The following is a 24,306-nucleotide window of genomic DNA, read 5'->3' on the forward strand; positions in this document are numbered from 1 at the left end:
TATTATTATTATTATTATTATTATTATTATTATCCAATGGTGACTAATTCTGATGAATATATTCTACCTTTGCAGTGGGTGATGGTATGCTTCTGGAAACGGCAAGAAGGGAAAGTGCTATTGTGTTCAGGTCCCACTTTTGGTTTCCCTGCAGGCATCTGGTTTGCCTCTGTGATACAGGATACTGGCTTAGGTGGGGTACTGGCTTAAACCAGCAGGCTCCTCTTACCTTCTTATAACAAGACCTATAAGCCACCACATTGGCTATGTCTGCACTACAATTATATTTAACTGAACATTTGGGTGAAGCTTGGTATCTCATCATCAAAGGAAGAAACAGCAGGTCTAGTATAGACAATGTCTAGGCACAGCAGGTATTGAATAAAGTTTTACTCAAGGTAGACCTATTCAGTTGAATGGACCTAACTTAAGGTAAAGGTAAAGGGACCCCTGACCATTAGGTCCAGTTGTGGCCGACTCGGGGGTTGCGGCGCTCATCTCGCTTTATTGGCTGAGGGGGCCGGCGTACAGTTTCTGGGTCATGTGGCCAGCATGATTAAGCCGCTTCTGGCGAACCAGAGCAGCGCATGGAAACGCTGTTTACCTTCCCACCGGAGCAGTACCTATTTATCTACTTGCACTTTGACGTGCTTTCGAACTGCTAGGTTGGCAGGAGCAGGGACCGAGCAACGGGAGCTCACCCCGTCGTGGGGATTTGAACCGCCAACCTTCTGATCGGCAAGTCCTAGGCTCTTTGTCCCACAGTGCCACCCACGTCCCCAGACCTCACTTAGTCATGCTCATTCATTTCAGTTGGTTTACTCTGAGCTAAACTTTTTAGGTTATTATTACGGTTGTTCAGCTACTATTTATTACTATTTTCAATAGTGAACTAGATGCTGAAACAAACATTTGGCAGACTCTAACCGAAGGTAAGTACTTCAAAATTAATGAATTTCAATGGTGCCCAGAACCCATGGGAATCAGGCTTTTATCCTTACAATTCAACCTTGGGTTACATACACTTCGGGTTACAGACTCCGCTAACCCGGAAATATTACCTCGGGTGAAGAACTTTGCTTCAGGATGAGAACAGAAATCGTGCTCTGGCGGCACAGCAGCAGCAGGAGGCCCCATTAGCTAAAGTGGTGCTTCAGGTTAAGAACAGTTTTCAGGTTAAGTACGGACCTCCGGAACGAATTAAGTACTTAACCTGAGGTACCACTGTATGCAACTTTAAGAAAATAGGTTAGCGGCAGTAAGGTAGCACATGACAAATTAGCAAAAACCAGACAAGAATGTTTTTTTGGAAGTAGTTGGAATGTTTTTGGAGGGAGTCGTGAATGTTGCTGCCAGTTTCAGCTCTGCTGTTATTTCCCTGCAAATCTGTGAATTTGCAACTTTCGAACAAAACATGAATAAACGTGACAGAACATATCTAGACCCTAGAATGAAGTCCACTCAGTGGGACCAGAATGCAAATGGCATAGATTTTATTTACAGAACTCAATGATGACACATTAGAGAGAGTGCGTTGTTTTATCAAAAGTAACAGAAACTGTTCTTTAATCTAACACTGATAGCAGCCTGAAGTTTATTTATTGAGACCTGTATTTTCATTACAAGCTAATCTTGCCTGTGATAGTGGAAGCTGAAAATTAAGAATAATACTGTTCTTATGTATTAAGCATATTAAAAAAAAAACCAGAAAGCATTTCACAGCATTCATTATTAACCCATTTCTGAAACTGACACTAAAGGTAATTATTGAGGCACAATGGGAAAGTCAAGAAGAGGTTACACCTTCTTTGTTTTATGCTGCTATAAAAACGGAGTCTAGAAATATGCTCTGGGACATGTCCCTATACCCCACAGTGATAAAAAGCACAGTTACCTCAAATAAATTATTCTTTTGAGATTAGATCACAGTCTAATGAATTTGCAATCTTAGCCTGCCTTCATTAATAATCTACATAAAGATAGTCAAAGTTTAAAATACAATTTAGGAGAAAATGGCTTCTGAATAAAGCAGCTGAAACTTTAAAAAATGAACAATATCCCTATAAAGGCCAGAATAAAACATAAATTCAGCAATCATATGTCTAATTCCCTCGCTAATTAGGTATTTAACACATATTTGGTTTGGAGCTTTTATTGGTATTCATAAAATAGAATAACCTATAGTCAAGATCTCATTAGGGACGTTGCAATAAGCTGCATCATTAGTTTCAGTAAGAACTGCAAAGTATGCACCATAGAATGATAGCATTTTAATAATGGCATCACAATTGATTACTGTATTCAGATCCTCCAGGCATATTGCTGGCTTAAATAGATCCTTAACGTCCCTTAGAGATTGGTACAATACACTCTCAGAACTGTTAACCTTTGTAGATTCTAGGAAGTAGTGTGAAATAGGGGGTATAAAATAGGAAAATGTAACAGCAGCAGAAATATATGGAAGTGTTGTTTATTCAGAGTGAAGTTCAATTTTATCCCCTAGGCTTTCCATATTTGGAAATTATAGTAACAGCAATATAAACACTACAAGGCTTAGGCTGAAATCCTAACCTGATTTGCCTGGGAGTCAGCCCCGTTGTGAGTAGACATATAAGTAGACATATAGGTTATGAAACTGATCCATCCCAGAGCCTCCAAGTGTCCCTATTTTCCAGGGACATCCCCGATTTACAGAAGCTGTCCCAGTTTCTGATTTGATCCCAGAATGTCCTGCTTTTCCTTAGGATGTCCCTATTTTCATCAGAGAAATGTTGGAGGGTATGGAGTTATCTGACCCCCCAAGCCATCTGAAGGCAGCCCTCTATAGGGAAGGCTTTTTAAAATGTTTTATATATGTTGGAAGCCACCCAGAGTAGCAACCCAATTAGATGGGTAGGGCTCTTCTTCTTCTTCTTCTTCTTCTTCTTCTTCTTCTTCTTCTTCTTCTTCTGGAATAGGACGTCCCTATTTTCATCAGACAAATGTTGCATACTTTAAGCAGATTCACAACCAGGGCATCATATGTCATCCATACCCTGTGCTTAATGCAAAGTTTTTCTTGGAATGGGTGGCAGCCCTGCTTTGGGAGTGTCTTTGGATTCTTGCACATTTGAATGTGTGAACTGGTGATGACTTTTCAAGACTAGCCTGGGCCCAGGTGGATATATTGCAACTGGATTTACCCAGGTATTTCAGAAGAGCATACTCAGGCCTTAAATAATATGTGAGGTAGGTCTTTAAGTCTTCAATGTGTTTGTGTGTGTGTGTGTGTTTCTATCAACTCATCAGTACCACAACTGAATCTCCTGTTGCATTAATTGAACTTAACCCTAAAAACAGAATATTGGCATGTCGTGTAGCATGGCTTCGGTGATATAAGCTGTTCACAATCTGTCATGAAGACTTACACAACACTGCATGCTTCTGGAACCTCATATTGGCAGTCAGTGCAGCTCCTTCAGCAGATACCATGGTATCAAGAGGATACCCCCAGTCAACAATCTTCATTCCACACTAACTGCGACTTCCAGGCTAAGCCCAAGGGCTCTAAGTCCCACATAGAACACATTGGAGCAATCCTGTCTTGAGGTAACCATTGCCAGGACCACAATGATCAAGCTATCTTGGTACAGGAATGGTTGTAGCTGTCTCAATGGCTTCATATAGATGCAAACTAGCATTAAGGACAAAATAATGCCCTAAGACACCCCATAATATATGCCACATGTTTCTTTTCTCCTTTTCAGGTTTTCCACTCATTTGGTGAAACTGATGGAACATTTAAGCCGAAAACAAAAACAACAGAAAGACTGTCTTTCATTCAGCAGAGAAGAAAAAAGAAAAGCCTGATAACTTACAGATATATCATCACTAAAATCTATTTCATCCAAATCAAGGTATTCAGGTGCTTCCATCATTCTGCTATGCACATCTTCATTGGCTTCGTTGGATAATAAAAGTCCTATATAAAAGAGAAAAAAGAAAGACAAAAATTAACACTGTACACTTACTAAGGGGTTGTATTCAACATAGCACTAAGTCCTGTTAGCGCAATAATGACTGCAAGTGTAATGGGACTTTCCTGTTCTCTCCTTCCGCTGAGCAGCCCCTAAATGTGTTTAGGGGTTGCCCTAATCCTGTGGAACAGAATTGCAGAGGATGCAGGTGCACATGGATGGAGGAGAGAGAGAAGTCCCATTGTACTAGAGGTAATATTGCCCTAGATTTCTATTCCTTCCTTCATCAAGGGACATTTCAGAGTCTGTAGAAACAAATTATAATACAATAAAAGAAAAGAAAAAACACAATTCAATTGAAAGTGGGGTGGGAAGAGAGATCTCACAACATCTGTCTGTCCCAGTGCAGGCCTAATAAAATACAGTGTGAAATGTATGAAATGTGTGAAATGTCTGGCAGAACAGGGATGTCTTCAGCTTCTACCAGAAGATGGAAAGTATAGACACCAACCAAACTTCAAAGGAAAGGATGTTCCTAAACTGGGGTGCTAATGCCAACAAGCCCTCTGGTGAGTCTTGGTTCCTCTGAGCTCATTCAAAGATGGTATAACCAAGAAGGTTCAGTGCTAAATATGTAGCCAGGGCAGTTCTTGAAAGACTTGTGATTTTGTTTCATGCAGAAATGCCTCTCAAAACTCTGGCTGCTGCAGTTTGCACTAGTTGCAGTCTTTTAGGGGGAGTGCAACCACATCCAAAACATGTCACCTTCATATTTTCCGGTCCCAGGAACCACAAAGTCGCAGCAACTCCAACTTGTCAGTTTGGTTTATTGAAGCTCATCCAGCCCATTACCATCCCCAGATACTGATCAAGCATCTGCACAGCTTCATCTGATGCAGATAACACAAAGAAACAGAACTAGATGCCATCTGCCTATTGAAGAATGTCTGGATTTGCCACAGTTCTATTCAGGATCAGCTAGGTTTTCGAGGATTCTTGATGCACACTCTTGGCTTACAGATAATGCATAAAAAAACCTCTTTCTAAGATTCAAGTGTAAACATTCAACTCAGGGAATTTCCTGAAGCTTGGTCATACAAACTTGACAGATTGCACAGCAATATTTTTCTCAAGGCCTAGAAATGTCCTAATCTGTCCCCTGCAGCCCAGCTTCGTAGCTGCACAATTAACCAGAGTGTTAAATATTTAGGGGCTTTTGAACAGAGATCTGTCTGGATTAGGATCCAGGGTTTGGACAAAAAATAGGCTGCTTGGCCAGATGGTTTGCAAAGTAAAAACAATTTTACTAAAAGTAATGGTTTGATACAAAAGAACTTTTTGTGTATGTCTCCACAACATGGCCAAGTCAGTTTGAATGCTGAACATGCACGTAAATTGTCTTGTTTTACATTTGAAGTCAGAGAAAAACATCTGGAGAAAATGCTACATGGGAATGTTACAAACTTAACAAATACACACCGTGCACCAGTCGCAAACTTTGGCAACATAAGTGTGAGACTTAACCTCCCTTCGCCCCAAAGTATACAGGCACAAGACTTTTTATTAAAAATGGCATTCAGGCATCATGGTTCTTGCTTACAAGAGCCTTGCATATGGCTTGGTGATTTATTTTTCAAAGTGTCCTCCATGCTTCATTAAGTAAGACATGTAGCGGACACTATTCTTTGGAAGTCTTCAGTGAAGCAGTCCTTGCACAATTCTGCTTTTCAGAAGCTCCAACAGTGGCAGCACATTAGGCACCCTCAAAGCTGATTTCTTCTGTGAAGAAGCATATCACTCAAGTGTGCCCAGTTGATTGCTCATCTTCTCTGTTTTTAAATGGCCATTCCAGGACTCTTTCCCAGCTTAGAAGGGGGACGGGTCTAAAATCACAACTCTTATAAACCTCATTTCTGCACTTTAAGCACGGATTTTAATCTAGAGTGAAAGTGGTGTTTCGGGACTACATGACCTTTCCTTCCATTTCCATTTTCCTTGCTTTTTCAGTGTTATGGCAACCCTATTTGAACTCAATAGGTACATTCTGAAATACTTGCTCGTAAGTTTTACTCAGGCTGTACCAATTAAAGTATAATTGGGTCAGTAAGGTTAGCTAGGAAACCAACTTTTCAGAGCCTACCTAAAACTGAATTGGCCAAAAAGTCTAATGAAGATATGAAAGGTGATGGCACAGAATAAGAGCCACTGTTGCTGTTCAGACACAACAGTAAATTATTATTTACTATTAAGTGTATGAGTCTTCGGCTTGTGGGCTATCCGCTTTCCTCTGCTCCTCTCACATGGCTGCGAGATTACTGAAAGCTTTGGTTCTATTTTGAACTAACCATGGCTACGCATTATATCCAAACCCAAACTGAGTTTGACCTTGACTATCTTTAAACCATGGTTTATGATCTTGGATTGTTTCCCTAAACCAGGGTGTCCAGGCTTGGCTGTAACAAGTAACCCTGGTTAATTGAAAATGGAAATGAAAGCTTTCTTCCTCTTTATGCACTAGATGAGAAGGGAAGGGAAGCACCCAGGCCTTGAGGCTTGTGCAAGCAACACTAAAATGTTGTTAAGCTGCCACGGGCATTTGGGCATACGCGCACAAACTTCTCATCACATACTACAGGTTTGCTGATTCACAACATGCACATAATTAAGAGCATAAGAAAAGCCTGTTGGATCAGGCCAATGTTCCATCTATTCCAGCATCCCATTCTCACAGTGGCCGACCAGATCCCTGTGGGAAAATTGCCCACAGGAATTCAAGCCAGCTGCTCCGCAACATACACAGGATTTCCACCCAACAACTGGGTGAACTGACCCTCATTTTCAAAGGACTAAATTTACATCAACAATGTGAATGAAATTTACTATTAATTTAAAAGACTAAGAAGAAAGCTTATTATTATTATTGGGACAAGTATAATCAACCTTAAGGGTGGTTTTTTTTTTGTCCTGCAATTGTGTATCCTTTGCAGCTACAAGGCAACAGGAAGTATGTTCAAGGAACTAAACAATCCCATCGAACAATGGTAAAGGAACAGCTATGAGTCTCTGTAACCTTTGTGCGTGTGTTTAATCACAATGCAAGGGAAATGAGTGGAGAGTTGGCCAATTTAAATGTTGTGAACAGCTAGGTCTGAGGGTCGGGATATGCTGACGAGGTGTTGACGGTAAAATGGGTTATGGTTAAACTACAGCGGTACCTCGCTTCAGGTTACATACGCTTCAGGTTACAGACTCTGCTGACCCAGAAATAGTACCTCAGGTTAAGAACTTTGCTTCAGGATGAGAACAGAAATCGTGCTCCAGTGGTGCGGAAGCAACAGGAGGACCCATTAGCTGAAGTGGTGCTTCAGGTTAAGAACAGTTTCAGGTTAAGAACAGACCTCTGGAACGAATTAAGTACTTAACCCGAGGTACCACTGTATTCATAACAGCTGCAGCTCAAATGCAGAGTGCATGCTTTGTATTCCCAAGGTCTGGGATTTGATGCCTGGCATCTGCTGGCAGGGCTGGGGCAATACTGCCATTTGGCCCAGGCAATACTGAGCTAGACGAGCCAATGGCATAACTTGTTATAAGGCTGCTTCCTAGGTTCCTGTGGCACAGGAGGTCTGGCACCAGCAGGGGGACACGAATCCTTTCACTTAACACCATTTCCCACATCTAGAAGCATCCTCTCTGCCCTAGTGGGGGGAAAACAATGACTTGCACATGTATTCACCACTTTGCTTCAACAATGCACACATGATGCATTCCATGGGGACAATTTAGACTGGGGAATTGATTTTTTTTTTTAATACTCTGCTCATACCAAATCAAATTAGCAGCACCCTGTAGCTGTTTTGAAAGAGTGAAAAAAGATTTAAGGATACAGTGGTACCTTGGGTTACATACGCTTCAGGTTACATACGCTTCAGGTTACAGACTCCGCTAACCCAGAAATAGTGCTTCAGGTTAAGAACTTTGCTTCAGGATAGGAACAGAAATCGTGCTCCAGTGGTGCGGCAGCAGGAGGAGGCCCCATTAGCTAAAGTGGTCCTTCAGGTTAAGAACAGTTTCAGGTTAAGAACGGACCTCCAGAACGAATTAAGTACTTAACCTGAGTGCCACTGTATCTGTTTTGTAATTCCCACATCATATGTGGGAATAATCAGTATGTTTGTTTGGCCCTCAACCAAGGTTCCATCGTGACAGCAGAATCTTCCTTGAGTGGCAAGCAACTCGACTTGATCCAGCAACTACAGGAGGAAGGCTTTATTTTATTTTATTTTTTGGTCCTAGGCAGAAGGGAAGGAGCATTGCTGGCCCTGAGCTTGCCCAACGTTGTGGTTAAGAGCGGTAGTCTCGTAATCTGAGGAACTGGGTTCGCGTCTTCGCTCTTCCACATGCAGCTGCTGGGTGACCTTGGGCTAGTCACACTTCTCTGAAGTCTCTCAGCCCCACTCACCTCACAGAGTGTTTGTTGTGGGGGAGGAAGGGAAAGGAGAATGTTAGCTGCTTTGAGACTCCTTTGGGTAGTGGTAAAGTGGGATATCAAATCCAAACATTCTCTTGAGTTGAAATCTTCAGGTTTTCACCCAGGAGGGGTAGGGGGTTTCAATGAGAGGGAAAGGGATTTCAGTAGCAGAACCAATATTCAAAGCAAGGCTCCAGGGCCTGGTTTTCCCTGTGCATTTAAAAATTAAACTGCAAAGAAGAAAAAGATCATATATTTGAAGAGCATTTGTTCAGGTTACTGTTTCATGCCCTATACTACAAACAGAGAAACAGATGCTTTGGATGGCGATTCACACTTGGCTTGGGAAAGCTCTCCTTCCTCAGCCTTCGTAAATGGCTGCCGTGAACCTACAGTCTTATATCCCAAGATCAAAGGATGAAGCAACAGAATCCGAGGACGTGTCAGAGTTGGAGCAGGATTTGCTCTCAGTACCAAGCCCTGCTTTCCCAGAAACCCCTAGTCACTAGGAGCCCATCAAGTCTAAGCTGAAGTCCTGTTAAAGTCTAGTGTTGTCAGTTTATGAAGCAACATGCAGGCCTCTTTGTCTGAGTTCCACACAGAGCTATCCAAGGTACTGCCTCAAGCTTGAACTTTGCATAGCTTTTCTGTGTTGGAAACTGAGCTTTGCCTGTAATTGCTTTGCTGGGAATGGAACTTGCCCTGCCTGGCTTACTCTGCCAGAACCAGAACTCTTGCCCATCCCTCCTACTCACACTTAGCCTGTTTGTACTGCAACCTCCTGAGACAGAATACTGGTATCCCTGTTATCATCTGAACCCACAGAGGGGAATTTGTTTGTGGAAACTCTGGTTCCTTGGGAATGACACTGCATTTGTTAGAAATCAAGCAGTATATTGCTGTTGGGGGAAGGGTGGGTAATTTACTGAACAAAGGTCAATCAGAAATATATGCTATATTGCCCGAGTTATGAAAATAATGCTATAATCAATAGCTTACAGAACTTCTCTGGTAAGGAAATTGCAGCCCTTTATTACTTTATTAATTATTTATGTACTCATATTATTTTATCTAAATTTGCGATAAAAAATGTATTTCCACTTTTAAAAAGAGGAAAAAAATATATCAATGTAATATAAAATACTTTATTGCTTGTGCAACACATTACAGCATAAAATATATAGCCACTTAAATAGGCGTTTAAGGCTTTGGGGGAAAATCACATTACTTACATTCTAAAATAGAATGAAACAGATGCGGCTATCATAATCCATTCTATACATAATCCATGCCTTGCACATTATAAAGCACATTTTAGGATACGTTTTGATCGTAAATCATGGGCACAACGACTGCGCACTTTTGCAGAGATTGGGCAATGGCACCAGGCTCCATGCCACCTGTCAATCATGGCTGAGCAGGGGAATGCAGCTCCAGGGTGCTGACACCAAACAACGACTGAGGAATGCCAGAGAGAAGAAGATCTGCTAGGTGATGCCCAGCTATGTTAATTGCCTCCACAACCAGCACATACATGAACTGATGCTGTGTGCCAAACTAGGGGCAGAGTATCTCTGCATCTGAAGTGTTCCTGAGTAGAACGTCATGGTGAGATCTGACCTAGCCACAGTCATGTATGCCTTGGAAACCAGTGCTATTTATTTTTTTAAAAAAAGCTATGCTCCAGAACTCACTATGAACACTTCTCTCATTCTCTTAGAATGGCAATGGCACCCACCTGAGAGATGCCGGAACACCTGCTGGAATTGACGCCATGCCTAATCCATTGGATTGAGGGTTGGGGAATGAGCTCATAATAAAATATATGTATATCATTATACAATAAAGATAGACATTGTCTTTGTTTCCAATTCCCACATTCTCTTTTCAGAGTCCTTTTGCAAAAGAATTCTGGCTTGCTAGGCATATGGAGACACAGGAGCGATAGCTGACACAGTTACCTGTTTCTTCTCGCTCTTGCAACAGAAGCACCTTATCCTCACTATTAGTTTGTAGTTAAGCAACATAAGCACATAAGGGCTGATAACTGAGTAGCCTGAAGACAGGACTGTCAGGACTGGTGGACCAAAGTAATAGGATCTAAATTTCTTCAGGCAGTAAACCAGGCTGAAGTAAGATACCCAGAGAGAAATAATAAGAAATATTAAGAACAGAATAAGTTTACATGCCCTGACGACCTCAAGTTCAATAGCATCGCCCCCAATCCATATGCCACCACACATTGCCATCTTGTGTTTCCAAAGGAGGTATACTATTCGGAATCCAGCCAGGAGCATAATTAGCAGTGGAAGAAGATCAATAGCCACTAGGAAGATTTTTCCATACAAAATCTCCATCAGGTCATTTCTGTATTGCGTCTTACATTCAGCATATATCACATTGCTAAGTTGCTGGTTGGTTTCATTTTCTGTATACAGCTTTTCAGTCCTCCCTGTATACAGTAACAGTGGACAGGATGCTGCAGCGCCCGCAACCCAGAGAGTAGAAATCAGCACCATGTGACACGTCAGATGCTTTCTGCATGCAGCCTCAACTGGTGGATGCACCACTCGACACAATTTGAAACAGTAGAGCAAAGCAATATATAACGTGAACCATATGGCTTCAGAAGTAGTAAAATTTGTTAGGAACATGAGAACTTTGCAGCCGGCTGAATCCAACGCCACAGCAGAGGCATAAACAATCTTCAATACATTCACCGCCAAGTTGTGTATAAGATTTACCCATGCAAGACTGAAAATAAGTGTGAATGAGGTTCGCAACTGGTCATCGATGCATCTCCTTGTGCAGAAAATCAACAATATATTTCCAGGAACACTGACGGCAATCACAATAGCGCAGGCGACAATCTCCAGTGTGCCGACACACAGGTCCGTGTCCCTTAGCCAATTAAGTTTCTCCATAACTAATCTGATCCGCAAAGATTTTGGACTTTCAGAAGCCTCATAAAAATGATTCCCAAGTTCAAAGGCTTTTCCCCTCCTGATGAATGTTCATATTGTGTATCATGCCAGAGAAAGGCATATACAGCAATCAGTCTCTTCACAGTGCGCAAAACTGAAAAACAAAGCCAAGCCAATGTTGTTTGAGCACATGCACTCAAGTGACCTTTATTTGTCTCATGTGGTGCCATCGTTACGAACAATCACATAAGCAGCATTTAATGAAAGGGTACAGAAATATGGCAACAACCTGGAAGCCTGCTGGCTTAAAAACATATCTCAAGATGCAGATCTTTCCAGCGAATAATATAACAAATCTCCCAGACATAAGGTAAAAGAAATCTAGAAAGCCCTATGAAAACAAATTGAAAGTTTATAGATATTTCTTTAAAAAGTTGCTTTTTACTATCTTTATTCTGAAATACACTACACACACACACACACACACGTATAAAAGTTATATTTTAGTCTGTGCCAACTGAAAATCTTGTCAGGGGAAATAAAGCTTACTTATTAAATAACCATTGAATACATACATTAAGGGGGGGGGGGACTGACGAAAGCTTAACTATTGCAGAAGCCAAACTTGTTGTAATTCTTTCCATTTCCTTGGAAACATAATTTTACCCAGGAGTTTTTTTTCATCTGGAACTCACCGCAACTCAGTTCCAGCACCTCTCAGGTGGGCGCCATTGCCATTTTAAGAGAGGGAGGGAGGCATTCATGGTAAGTTCAGGCACCTCTTTTTCTAGAAAAACAGCACTGATTTTGCCATTGACAAAAGACACAATGGGTGTAAGGTGGGGAAGAACAGATCAGCCTGTTTGGAGTCCCAGTCAGATTTACACGAGTTCATTCTTATGTTCATTCTGTCTCATTTCAGCATCTGTGATTTTTTTAAACATACACGACTATTATTTTTTGCACTTTTGGAATATATTTCTTCAGGAAATATGCCTTTTTATGTACAGTGGTACCTCAGGTTACAGACACTTCAGGTTACAGACTCCACTAACTCAGAAATAGTACCTCGGGTTAAGAACTTTGCTTCAAGATGAGAACAGAATCACACAGTGGTGTGGCGGCAATGGGAGGCCCCATTAGCTAAAGAGGTACCTCAGGTTAAGAACAGTTTCAGGTTAAGAACGGACCTCCAGAACAAATTACGGTAAGTTCTTAACCCGAGGTACCACTGTATTTTATTCTAAAATCTGCATTTTGTAGGCTTTTAAACTCAAAGTACATTGTTTAGTCAGATATATTTCAATATCCTTTTCCACATTTTTATCTCCAGGTGACTTCACTACAATGAAAACCTCTGCCAACGCTGAGTGGAATATTTAAGAATCAACAGTGGAGCTTGTATAAGGGTAGCAATGCTCCTTGACTTTCTACACTGTGGGTTGTATTCAACTAACTTTTACTCAAAGTAGAACCATGGCTAACTTAGGTTCATGAATTTCAATGGGTTTCCTCAGAGTAAATGTTAGGTCTCCACAACCCAATACTCTGAAAGCATCCGAACATCTAAAAAATACAGTACCAGTATTTTATGAAGATCAAAATGCTACCTTCAGGATGTGGTAAGTGCTAACAACAGCATTGATTGCATTTTGGGTGTCTATGAAATTATATATACATATGTACTGGATTAGAAGAGTGAAACAAGCGGCATTGCTTTTTACTGCCTTGTGTAATGAGGTACAATGATGATATAGAGCCTACATTTTAATGTGGTAAATGCTAAGTATCTCAGGATTTCATTATGGCTGCCGGGGATTAATTTGAAGTTTCTGCAGTGAGTAAAGCAATTTACCTATCCACACAAATCGGGAGGTTTTTAATGTTTGATATTTTATTTGTGTTGGAAGCTGCCCAGAGTGGCTGGGGCAATCTGGTCAGATGGGTGGGATACAAATAATTAAATTATTATTATTATTGTTGTTGTTGTTGTTGTTGTTGTTGTTGTTGTTGTTGTTGTTATTATGTCTCAGCCCAACAACCTCTACTGCTGTTCAGCCAACAGCAGCAGTTGTGCTTGTCAATGGCATTTGTGAAGCTTATCTAATGAAATGAATGGAAACTGCACAGTATCGCCGCTTACAATGTTGTATACATTCAAGGAGATATGAAGTGCTCATAAATAACTCTGGGACGGGAGCCTTACTACAGTCCAGTAGCGTCATGACAGACGCTTTTTAATTAGAGTTCTTTCCCCCCATACAATTGTATATCAGAAGTATGAGAAGAACAAAAGCTCTGAGATAAACAAGCTTCAGAGACCGAGAAAAGGCCTTCCATTAGGACAAAATATATAACGAAAAGAGATTTTCTCTTACAGAACTTGAGTTCCTTTGTTACCCTATCGTCACAGTAACTGGTGAGGAGGGGGAAGCAATTGTGTCTCCTGAGAGGTTAACCAACACAGAAGTGCACCTTGTATTGTTCAGATCATCTGTTCCCAGTGTATAGCAGTTCAGGAAGGATGATTTTCAGTGTATTTCAGAAGGCACAAATCTAAAGTTAATTCTTTGGCTCTAGTAAATGCCTGGGAGAAAAATCCTTCAAGTATTTATCAGCTGTGAGCGGCTTTTTGATAAGATTTTGCAGTGAATTATTTTTCTTTGGTAAGTGTCAGTCTTATCCAATGTATGCCATATTGAAAGCTCCCCTTGAAGCTTTGAACAAAGATTAAAGATGAATATGTGTTTTCCAACGAGGGCTGTGGCTTCATTTTTTAAAAAGGCAACCAACACAATGATATAGCTTTTCACCGTCTCCACAGCTCATAGAAAGCAAACCTTTCTGGCTCACTCTAGTGTTCTCAAAATGCGTGTGTGTTAAACTTAAAATGCTACTGCCTTTTTTAAGAAGAAAAGAAAAAAAGAACATGGTTATAAACATTATGACAATGAGAAAGAGCTGCATTAAATTTTCTAGTTCCGAAGTGTCTTGCAGGAGCAGTAACACTATTCTGCCCATGCAGGCAGTCCTGCCAAATTCTTCCAGTTCCCCCTCTGCCATGCCCCATTACACACCATTTCAAAATGTCAGTCGGCTGCCAGGTGGAGTTTTTCAGAGAGCAGGAGATGAGAGAAGAGACCGGGGTGGAGGAGCTAGTAGATCTCTATTGTGCAAGCAGTAGTGCTGCTCATGTATTTCTAGATCCAACCCTCAAACTGTAAAGCAATATCAAAAATTTCATTCAAAATAAACATATTGCATGCCACCCCAATCTCTGAGTGGTGCGAAATTTCCAGGCACTTACCCAGGGTTTCCTCGGAGTGAGGGACAGTGGAGACGATGGTGTCCTTATATGATTTATTTACATATACAGTGGTACCTCAGGTTAAGTATTTAATTCGTTCCGGAGGTCTGTTCTTAACCTGAAGCACCACTTTAGCTACTGGGGCCTCCTGTTGCTGCCGCAGCACTGGAGCACAATTTCTGTTCTCATCCTGAAGCAAAGTTCTTAACCCGAGGTACTATTTCTGGGTTAGCAGAGTTTGTAACCTGAAGTGTATGTAACCTGAAACATCTGTAACCCGAGGTACCACTGTATATACAACCTGAGCCTATGATGGAGAGGCTCACAGCATTAACATCCCAAAAGGTATTGCCTCTTCTATAGCCACAGCCTTTTGCTTGCAGCCTGCTTCCAGCCCAGTTCCCATACACATAACCTCTGGCTATTGTCCTCACTTCTAAGCCAGCACACTCATTTGGCCTCTGGCGCAGAGCAGATGCCTGTTGTCTTTGTCCATGGAAGCAATGACAAACCTAGATAGCATCTTAAAAAGCAGAGACATCACCTTGCCAACAAAGGTCCGTATAGTTGAAGCTATGGTTTCCCCAGTAATGATGTATGGAAGGGAGAGCTAGACAATAAAGAAGGCTGATTGCCGAAGAATTGATGCTTTTGAATTATGGTGCTGGAGGAGACTCTTGAGAGTCCCATGGACTGCAAGAAGATCAAACCTCTCCATTCTGAAGGAAATCAGCCCTGAGTGCTCACTGGGAGGACAGATCCTGAAGCTGAGGCTCCAATGCTTTGGCCACCTCATGAGAAGAGAAGACTGCGTAGAAAAGACCCTGATGTTGGGAAAGATGGAGGGCACAAGACGACAAAGGACGACAGAGGACAAGATGGTTGGACAGTGTTCTGGAAGCTACCAACATGAGTTTGACCAAGCTGTGGGAGGCCGTGGAAGACAGGAGTGCCTGGTGTGCTCTGGTCCATGGGGTCACGAAGAGTTGGACACGACTAAACAACAACAGAGCAGATTCTTTTCTTATGCTAAAGACCTATACTTAGGGGTCATTATGGCCCTTGCCTGGCTACTTCAACAATGGACCCCCCCAAATCACAACAATATAAGTGACTTTGTAATACTCAAGTTTGAATGGCTCCAACCTGTCAACACCTCAATGACCAAGATAAAGAGCCATATTTTTCAGAAATGCATTCTTTCCCAGAGGACTTGAGCCATTTGCATAAGACATGTTAATTTTGCATAATTACAAGGTCCCAGAGTTTACAACCCCATTATGTAAGAGACTAGGCAATTTTCCAGTTTGGGGCTGCACGTAGCTTTGCTGTTATTTAAAATCCATTTCCGAGTGTAAAATTTTGAATCTATCCAGCTACCATTCAACAAGCTTTTAACTTCAGGTGTAAAGGAATACCATGGCTCACGTTTCGGATCTGCCCTGATTCTTTTTTGCCAGATGCTTGAACATGTTTCAAGATATTCTTCAAAAAGCCCTTCTCCCAACAAGCCACGGTTATATATTTACTTTTGTTTATAGTCATATTTATGGAAAACAGCACGAGTGTTTCAATGAGCAGACCCAAGAAAGAAAACGGAGATGTCTGTTTGCCCATTTGCAGAGATGATTTGCTATTAAATGAGTTTTGCTACAGTTTCACATATTCAAACAAAGTGACAACCTGACATACTGCGACACTATTTTGACAGTAATATGCTAGATAAGGATATGTAATGCAGTCTCTGGAGCATTGATTATTCTGTCTTCTCGAACTCCCTTTGCGCAATCCCTCCCCCCCCACACACCCCGTCAAAATGATGTAAAATAGTGTTGTTTCTATTAGATGTCATCTGCATTGTCTGGCTTTTCTCTCATTGACTAAGCATCTCTGTAGCACCAACTTATTTTATTCATTTTTCCCCTTCTTGTTAACCATGTATGCCAAGAAAAACATATGGTACAGGATGAGTTATCTGCTCAGTCAACTCATATAAAATTTAAAGGGAAGGGTTAGATGGATTTTCACTGTCCCTGCATGAATCTGAAGCAGCACTTTTGTCTAAGAAAAACAAAAAGCTAGCAGCGGGGCCGCTAAAATAGTGTGATTGATTTCAGTGGAGGAGTGAATTCTGGGACTGGGATTACCTTATCCCTTATCATGTTTATTCAGAAGTTTCCTTCAGTTCAAAAGTTCATAGCTGCATGCATATAATGATCTGGTACTTCTGAAGCAAGCCAGAAGGAAAGTCATGGTTTCAGTCAGCACACAACAGCTATCATAAAACACACTGCACAAGTGATAACAGATCACCTTCCAGATTGCTTTTAAAAAACACACCACACAGAACACTTAGAAAGTGACTGATAAGGACAGAGATAGTCTATTCCTTCCAGGAATGCTTGGAGTTGGATCACCATTATGTGCTGTAACACCTCAGCAAGAGACAGTAAGATGAGGTCTGGCCTGCAGTTTGATGGTTCCTCAGCATACAAGGATATTTTTCAGGAGTGGTTTCACCACTGCCTCTCCTTCTATACTGTAGGGCCTGTTCCCTCTCCCTGGAAAGCACTTTACAATTGCTCTGATGCAGCAGATCAGTCCTTTTTCTTTCTTTCTTTCTTTGCAGATTTAAACACTAATCGTCTGGGTTGAAGCACACACAAAAACAGAACATTCACTGGCATGGATGTAAGTGGTGTTATCTGCAAAGTGCCTTGCAAACCACAATGACTACAGTGGTACCTCAGTTCTCAAATGCCTTGGTACTCAAACAACTTGGAACCCAAACACTGCAAACCGGAAGTAAGTGTTCTGGTTTGTGAACTTTTTTCAGAAGCCAAACGTACTCCGTTTTGAGTATTATGCTTCTGGGTTGGGTTGAGTGCCACAATTCCATTTTGAGTGCCACACTTCTGTTTTGAGTGTTATGCTGAGGTCTGTCTGTTTTTGCTATTTATTTAGCATTTTCAATTTGATTGTGTGGAATGCAGTTCAGCTACTGATTGATTGTGTGACTGCAGTACATTGTTTATTGCTTTCATTTTATGGATCAATGGTCTCATTAGATAGTAAAATTCATGTTACATTGCTGTTTTAGGGGTTGTTTCTAAAAGTCTGGGATGGATTAATCTATTTGCATTACTTTCTATGGGAAAGCGCGTCTTGGTTTTGGAACGCTTTGGTTTTGGAATGGACTTCTGGAACGGATTAGGTTTGAGAGCCAAGGTACCACTGTACTCTGGAACTCTGATTGTAAATGACCCCCAACCACCAGAAACAGCTCCACAGAAATAATGTAAACGTTTTTCACCACCAGTACTGCCTTTCACTGCCATGAAGTAGGCTTTAAAATGTCCAGCCCATGTCCAGTCAGTGTGCTCTGAATCTTCCTCCTTTGCTCGAAACTTCCTTTGTCACTGCTGCTTCATAACCCTCAGAGATTCAATTTTTTATTCACTGGCCCTACAAATTTGTACCCTGCCTTTCAAGACCACAAGACAGCTTAAAACAAAATTTAAAAACAATACCAGTTTTAAAACAAGCAACAAAACAAAGTTATTAAAAAAAGAGACAACAGTGTACAAAATAACTAAAAGCCCATTATAAAAACATTCAGGAAATGCCTAAGTGAAACAAATTTCAGTATTCAGGGTCCGTTTAAACAGAGCAAAGAGGGGTCTTGTTGCAAATGTATGGAGAAGCTACAGGATTTTGTATTAGAGGGAGTAATTTAGATCTCTCCCCATGACACCCACTTATTCCAGAGCCCAGACAGGGTCAACAGGACTGACAAGGACATCGGCAGGGAACTATGCAAGCACAGTCAGGAAGTCAAATGGATTCATCAGCCTTAGGGGGCAGATGAGAGAAACCAGCCAGCTCTTACAGTGCTGATCTTGTTGTGGGGAGAGGGAGTGAAACATCCGCCCCCCCCCCCCACAAAAAGGTGAGCCGTGCTGCCTGACCTCAATTCTACATACAGTCATGCCTCATGTTACGTTTGCTTCAGGTTGAGTGTTTTCAGGTTGTGTCCTGTGGTGACCTGGAAGTACCGGAAAGGGTTACTTCCGGGTTTTGCCGCTCCGCATTTGCAGACGCACAAAATGACATTACACACATCCGCAGAAGCGGCGAATCACGACCCGCGCACGTGTAGACGCATGTTGCATTCTGCTCATGTTGTGAATGTGCTTCCCGTTCACAACCAGAGGTACCACTGTATATGCTTCCTTTTCCAAGGCTGTCTCTGCATCAGTGGAGGGGGTTGCTGGAATCAGATCACAGACCCAACTTGTGTACACCAGCAGTGCCATTGAACCAATGCTGGCATCCTGGCACCTGGAAGGATTCAGAATTCTTGACACAGTGCAAGAGTCATGCTGCTCCAGCAACACTGCAAAGAGATTGTATACTGCACAAATACTTGAACGGGAGATTCAGTACCACCATTGGGAGGTGACATCCAGCTCTACCTCTCCTTCCCATCGGAGGATGCTGTGCAGGTGTTTAACTGGTGTCTGGAGGCTGTCATGTACTGGATGAGGACTGAAGATGAATCTTTATGCTGTTTCTGTGTGTGTGTGTGTGTGTGTGTGTGTGTGTAGTACCCGTTCTTCCTCATTTACAGCATGCTCTCTCCAAGGAGTGTGACCTGCTGCCAACCTTCTTATTGAGGAGAAATGGTGGGAGCCCCCCCCTTTTCCTGAACCTTCCCAAGGACAGGACAGTATTGATTTAGAACAGTGGTTTGCAGAGGGGCATAGTCCAGAGGGGAAAAGCTGGGAGATACTGGGTGAGGAACAGCTAGAAGAGGAAAGACCAGGAGAGAGACAGCTGGCAGATTCAGTGTCCTTGGAAAGCATTCCAGACCCCCCCTTTTGCCTAAGACTAGGTGGGCTTTGAGAGCGATAGAACAGAAAGCGCAGCGGCAACAAGCTCAGATTACCCAACGTAGGAGTGACGTAGATTAATGGGGACAGAGGGGGTGAACCTATACTGGGAGATATGTATTTCTAGAGAGATATGTATTCCTTTCTCTCTCGCTATGATTATTGAAGAAACTAACTGGTAAGAACGCTCCTTTCGTTTGATCTGCCTGTTTACTGCCACAGGGGGAGGGATCTGATTCCCTGAAGCCTGACAGTTATCATTTTAGACATATTTGTTTCTCTGGGCATTTGGCAGCAGTTACAATATGATATTGTACTTTTACAGTTAATCTGTTTTTAATAACGTGAATGTGATTTCAACTTTGGCTGTAAATTGCTTCAGGACTTTTTTAAAAAGTGGGAAGTGATATATAAATCAAATAAACCCGAATAAACCTAAACCTAATCCCAACAAGATGGAGATACTATGGGGAATGGTGGTTCCCACGTCCCAGAATCAGGTTAATGGCCTACTCTGAGTGAGGTTGCACACCCCATGAAGGATCACATAGATGGTCTGGGGTACTCCTTTATTCTTCCTTGTCACTGGAGGCCCAAGTAGTACACCATCAATGGCTGTTCCTGAACAGTAATAGCCTAGTAATCCATGCCTTTGGCAACCAGATGGAGGGATGGTCTTCTTAATTTATACTGCACATTGAGGACTTGATTTTCTGTGATTCCATGTTGTAGGCCTACCCTAAGATAGTTTTTATGATGATGGATGGGATAAACATTAAATAAATAGATAGATAGTTATTGGCATTGGTGGACAATGGTTCATTTCAATCACTGAAGCAATGCACTTGCAAGGAAATTCCATACTTGCATTTGATAGTAATACCTATGATTCTTTTATAGACCCATGCTATCTCCCTAATAGTTTTTAAAGTATCAGAGCATGAAAACTTGTTTTGCATACACTTGCACATTCTGAAAGGCTGCCTAGAAAAACAAGCATTATCCCCCCCCCCCCAATTTAACTTGAAGGGCCAATCAGAGAGCCGAAAATTAATATTTGTTATTTTAAAATTTAAACAATACACACAGTTCATGCTTTCTGCAAAAGCTAATGTACTGTTAAGTTTAATCTTTCTGAAAATGCCCAAACAAATTAGAGGTCAGCTTATTTGTTTAAACCGTTGTATATGATTTGTTTTGTTTGATTAATATATGCTGGCATTCACTTGGAATTCCGACAAGGCTATTCACTGATAATATAAAATATCCTTCTGTCATGCAAGATTAACACACTTATTTCATGTGGCCCAGCTCAAATACCCTTCATTTCAGGAAGAACAAACTTCATATGAATTGTAGTTTGCAGAAAACTTATAAGCATTTCTAACCAGCTTTCCATAGCTTCTTGGCCTTATTGTTATGCAGATAGGAGCCAAATTATATGGAAAAATCCATTCTCCATATGATGTGCGTGATATCGAAGGCGAAAGGAACTGTTAAAGGAGCCATATTGAAACAGAAAGCAACTAAGCACTTCAACCTTATTTCTATATTTTGTTTCAACCTTCTTATTTCCCACTGTCATAACAAAAGAAAGCCAGGAACAATATTTTATACTGCAACCACATGTATCTCATATGCAAACACTTCAAGATGTTGCACTGCTGTTGAGTGTATATATTTTTAGTGCATGTTAATAGCACCGTTGCATCTGAAAAAGTGATCAAGGGTTTGGAACAACTCCCCTAGGAGGAAAGGATACAAACTTTGGAGCTTAGAGTAAGGGCAGGGGCATGATGGAGGTGTGCTATAATTATGCATGGTGTGGAGAAAGGAGTTTTTCTCCCTTTCGCATAATACTAGAAACCAGGGCTATCCAATGAAGCTGAACAATGTGAAACTCAGGACAGACGGCACTCTGTCACAGAGGACATAAACTCTGGAATTTGCTACTACAAGATATAGTGGTGGCTGCCCAGCTGGCAGGGTTTAAAAGAGGATTAGACAAATTCAAGGAGGAGGAGGCTATATCAATGGCTATTAGTTATGGTGACTATATATTCCTAGGTATAGATACCAAGGTAAAGGACCCCTTGGAGGGTTAAGTCCAGTCAAAGACGACTATGGGGTTGTGGTGATCATCTTGCTCTCAGGCTGAGGGAGCCAGTGTTTGTCCACAGACAGCTTTCCAGGTCATGTGGCCAGCAGGACTAAACCACTTTGGCACAATGGAACACCGTGACGGAAACCAAAGCACACGGAAACGCTGTTTATCTTCCCACCACTGCAGTACCTATTTATCTACTTGCGCTGGTGTGCTTTTGAACTGCTAGCTTGGCATGAGCTGGGACAGAGCAACGAGAGCTCGCCCCATTGCGGGGATTCGAACTGCCAACCTTCTGATTGACAAGTCCAAGAGGCTTGGTGGTTTAGACCACAGCGCCACCCTTCGTATCAGAGGATACTTGCCTCTGAATACTAGTTGCTTGGGAACACAAGTGGGAAAGTGCTGTTTTACTCATGTCCTGCTTGTGGGCTTTTCATAGGTATATGGTTGGCAAATGGGGAAACAGAAAGTTGTACCATGTGGTGCTTTGGTCTGATGCAGGGTAGTATCAACTCCAGATTCTGGAGCAAGAAATCCTCTATGGACCCACCCCCACATGCACCAAGTGTATCTCCTCACTGCAGCATGGCTATGGGGTGACCATGTACCAGTCACTTTTTTTTAATCTAACCCAGGGTTTCCCAAACAGGTCTCCAGCTGTTGTTGGACCACAATTCCCATCATCCCTCTCTAGCATGATCAGTAGTCAAGGATGATGGGGACTGCATTCCAAAAACAGCTGGAGCCTATAGTTTCGGAAACAATGATCCATGCAATGGTCACCTCCAGGCTTGACTACTGTAATTCGCTCTACGTGGGGCTGCCCTTGAAGGTGTCCCAGAAACTCCAGCGGGTGCAGAATGCTGCAGTAAGGCTCCTCACAGGGTCTCTGCCATGGGAGCATATTCACCCAGTGCTTTTCCAGCTGCACTGGCTCCTGGTGGAGTACAGGGTCAGATTTAAGGTGCTGGTTTTGACCTTTAAAGCCCTTCACGGCCTAGGACCCTCGTACCTACAGGACCGCCTCTCCTGGGATGCCCCACGGAGGACCTTAAGGTCCATAAACAGCAACACCCTAGAGGTCCCGGGCCCTAAGGAAGTTAGATTAGCCTCAACCAGAGCCAGGGCCTTTTCAACACTGGCTCCGGCCCGGTGGAATGCTCTGTTTCATGAGACCAGGGCCTTGCGGGATCCGATTTCTTTCTGCAGGGCCTGTAAGACAGAGTTGTTCCACCTGGCCTTTGGCTTAGAATCAGTTTGATTCCCTGCCCCTCTTTCTTTTTCCTTTCTCCTCCTGTGAAGAGGCTGCATCCTAATGTTTTAATCTTGTATCTTAATCTTTTAAACTGTATTTTAATCAACTTGTTTTTAATATTGGTTGTTAGCCACCCTGAGCCTGGTCTTGGCTGGGGTGGGCGGGGTATAATTATTATTATTATTATTATTATTATTATTATTATTATTATTGGTCCAACCCTAACTCATAGGGTTGTTCTGAGCATAAAATCATGTAAGGTTCCCTGAAGGAAAGCTGGAATATAAATGTAATAACTAATGTGTGAAGCAAAGCTAAGTGTACCGTTGTATTATGAATCATCAACTATTATGGAGCTCCAGTCTGGGAACGCTGAGGGCTTGATATTTAATTCTGCTTCTCCCATGGACCTCTTCCCTGACTTCTTCCTATTACGAGCCCCTTTGTGGTTTCAGACAGTAAACCCCCTCAGTTCAGACCCATTCTCACAGCTAAATCTACAAATGCTGCAAAAACGAGAGATGCAAACCCTAAATTCTGCTCGCTAGGAAGTAAGTCCCATTTAACTTGATGGGATTTAACTCCCAAGGAAATATGCTTCGAAAAGGGCTGTAAGCTACCACCATTTTTATTGGCTTTCAAAAGAAACAAATGTTTTGAAATTATGGTAGTCCAATAGGGCACGCAGGTCAGGGAAGTTATATGAGAAATCGTTTTAATAACCAATTCAATGAATTATTCAAAGGTAAGGAAAAAGGTCTAAGAACAAGTTGCCAGGAACCCCTCAACCCCCAGGTACAAAGCAGAAAATAGACAGATCAACGGTTACTTCCAAGGAGAACTATTGCTTGTATTATCAGACACTTGGGCAGGTAAGAGTACCTTTGCAATATGAATCATCTCACCTGTGATGGAGTGCAAGCCTGGGAACTCTTGAGGGCCTGAAATGTAATTCCGCCCCCACCATGGACTTGTTCCCTGGCCTCCTCCTGTTACAAACCCCTTTGTGCTTTCAGACAAAGGAAGTAAATTTATACACAAAAAGGGTTCAGCTAACACAGTAATGCTCGCAGAACAAAGAAATGCTTTGGTGTGTGGCATTGTCCCACATTTACTAAGAGATCACGAAAGCATGCCTGAGAGCAGTCATGGCTACTCCGGTGTACAAAAATGTTTTGTGTGAATCAGCTGTGTGTGATGGATGTTTGGATAAAATAAACCAAAAGTAACCACAGGTTTTTGTAGTTGCTGCATTTTTGATCCTTTCAAGTCAAAAGTGATACAATGATACGCATTACAAGTATTTAATTAACAAAGGAAGGAAAGCATGGGAATATTGTTTTTTTGGGAATCCCCTCCTTTCCCCCGTTTCCTCTTTGAATGGGTGAGTGTAC

General features: G+C 41.9%; 2 protein-coding genes across 4 annotated transcripts in view; both read right to left on the reverse strand.

Annotated features, from left to right (window-relative positions):
- SNCAIP (synuclein alpha interacting protein) overlaps nucleotides 1–24,306 on the reverse strand; it is a 118,606-nt gene that overhangs the window by 51,502 nt on the left and 42,798 nt on the right. For all 3 annotated transcript variants that reach the window (XM_083702267.1, XM_083702265.1, XM_083702266.1), the window contains one exon: nucleotides 3,858–3,961. In XM_083702267.1, coding sequence (XP_083558393.1) covers nucleotides 3,858–3,917 — 60 coding nt within the window. In that variant the 5' untranslated portion in view covers nucleotides 3,918–3,961. The remainder of the gene's footprint in view (nucleotides 1–3,857; nucleotides 3,962–24,306) is intronic.
- LOC310827251 (uncharacterized protein) lies at nucleotides 10,336–11,611 on the reverse strand. The gene has a single exon (XM_083703016.1). It carries the CDS (start codon nucleotides 11,349–11,351, stop codon nucleotides 10,347–10,349), a length of 1,005 nt encoding a protein of 334 aa, XP_083559142.1. The 5' UTR covers nucleotides 11,352–11,611; the 3' UTR covers nucleotides 10,336–10,346.

This window comes from Podarcis gaigeae (genome assembly GCF_964106915.1).
Source record: "Podarcis gaigeae genome assembly, chromosome: 11".
NCBI lineage: Eukaryota > Metazoa > Chordata > Lepidosauria > Squamata > Lacertidae > Podarcis > Podarcis gaigeae.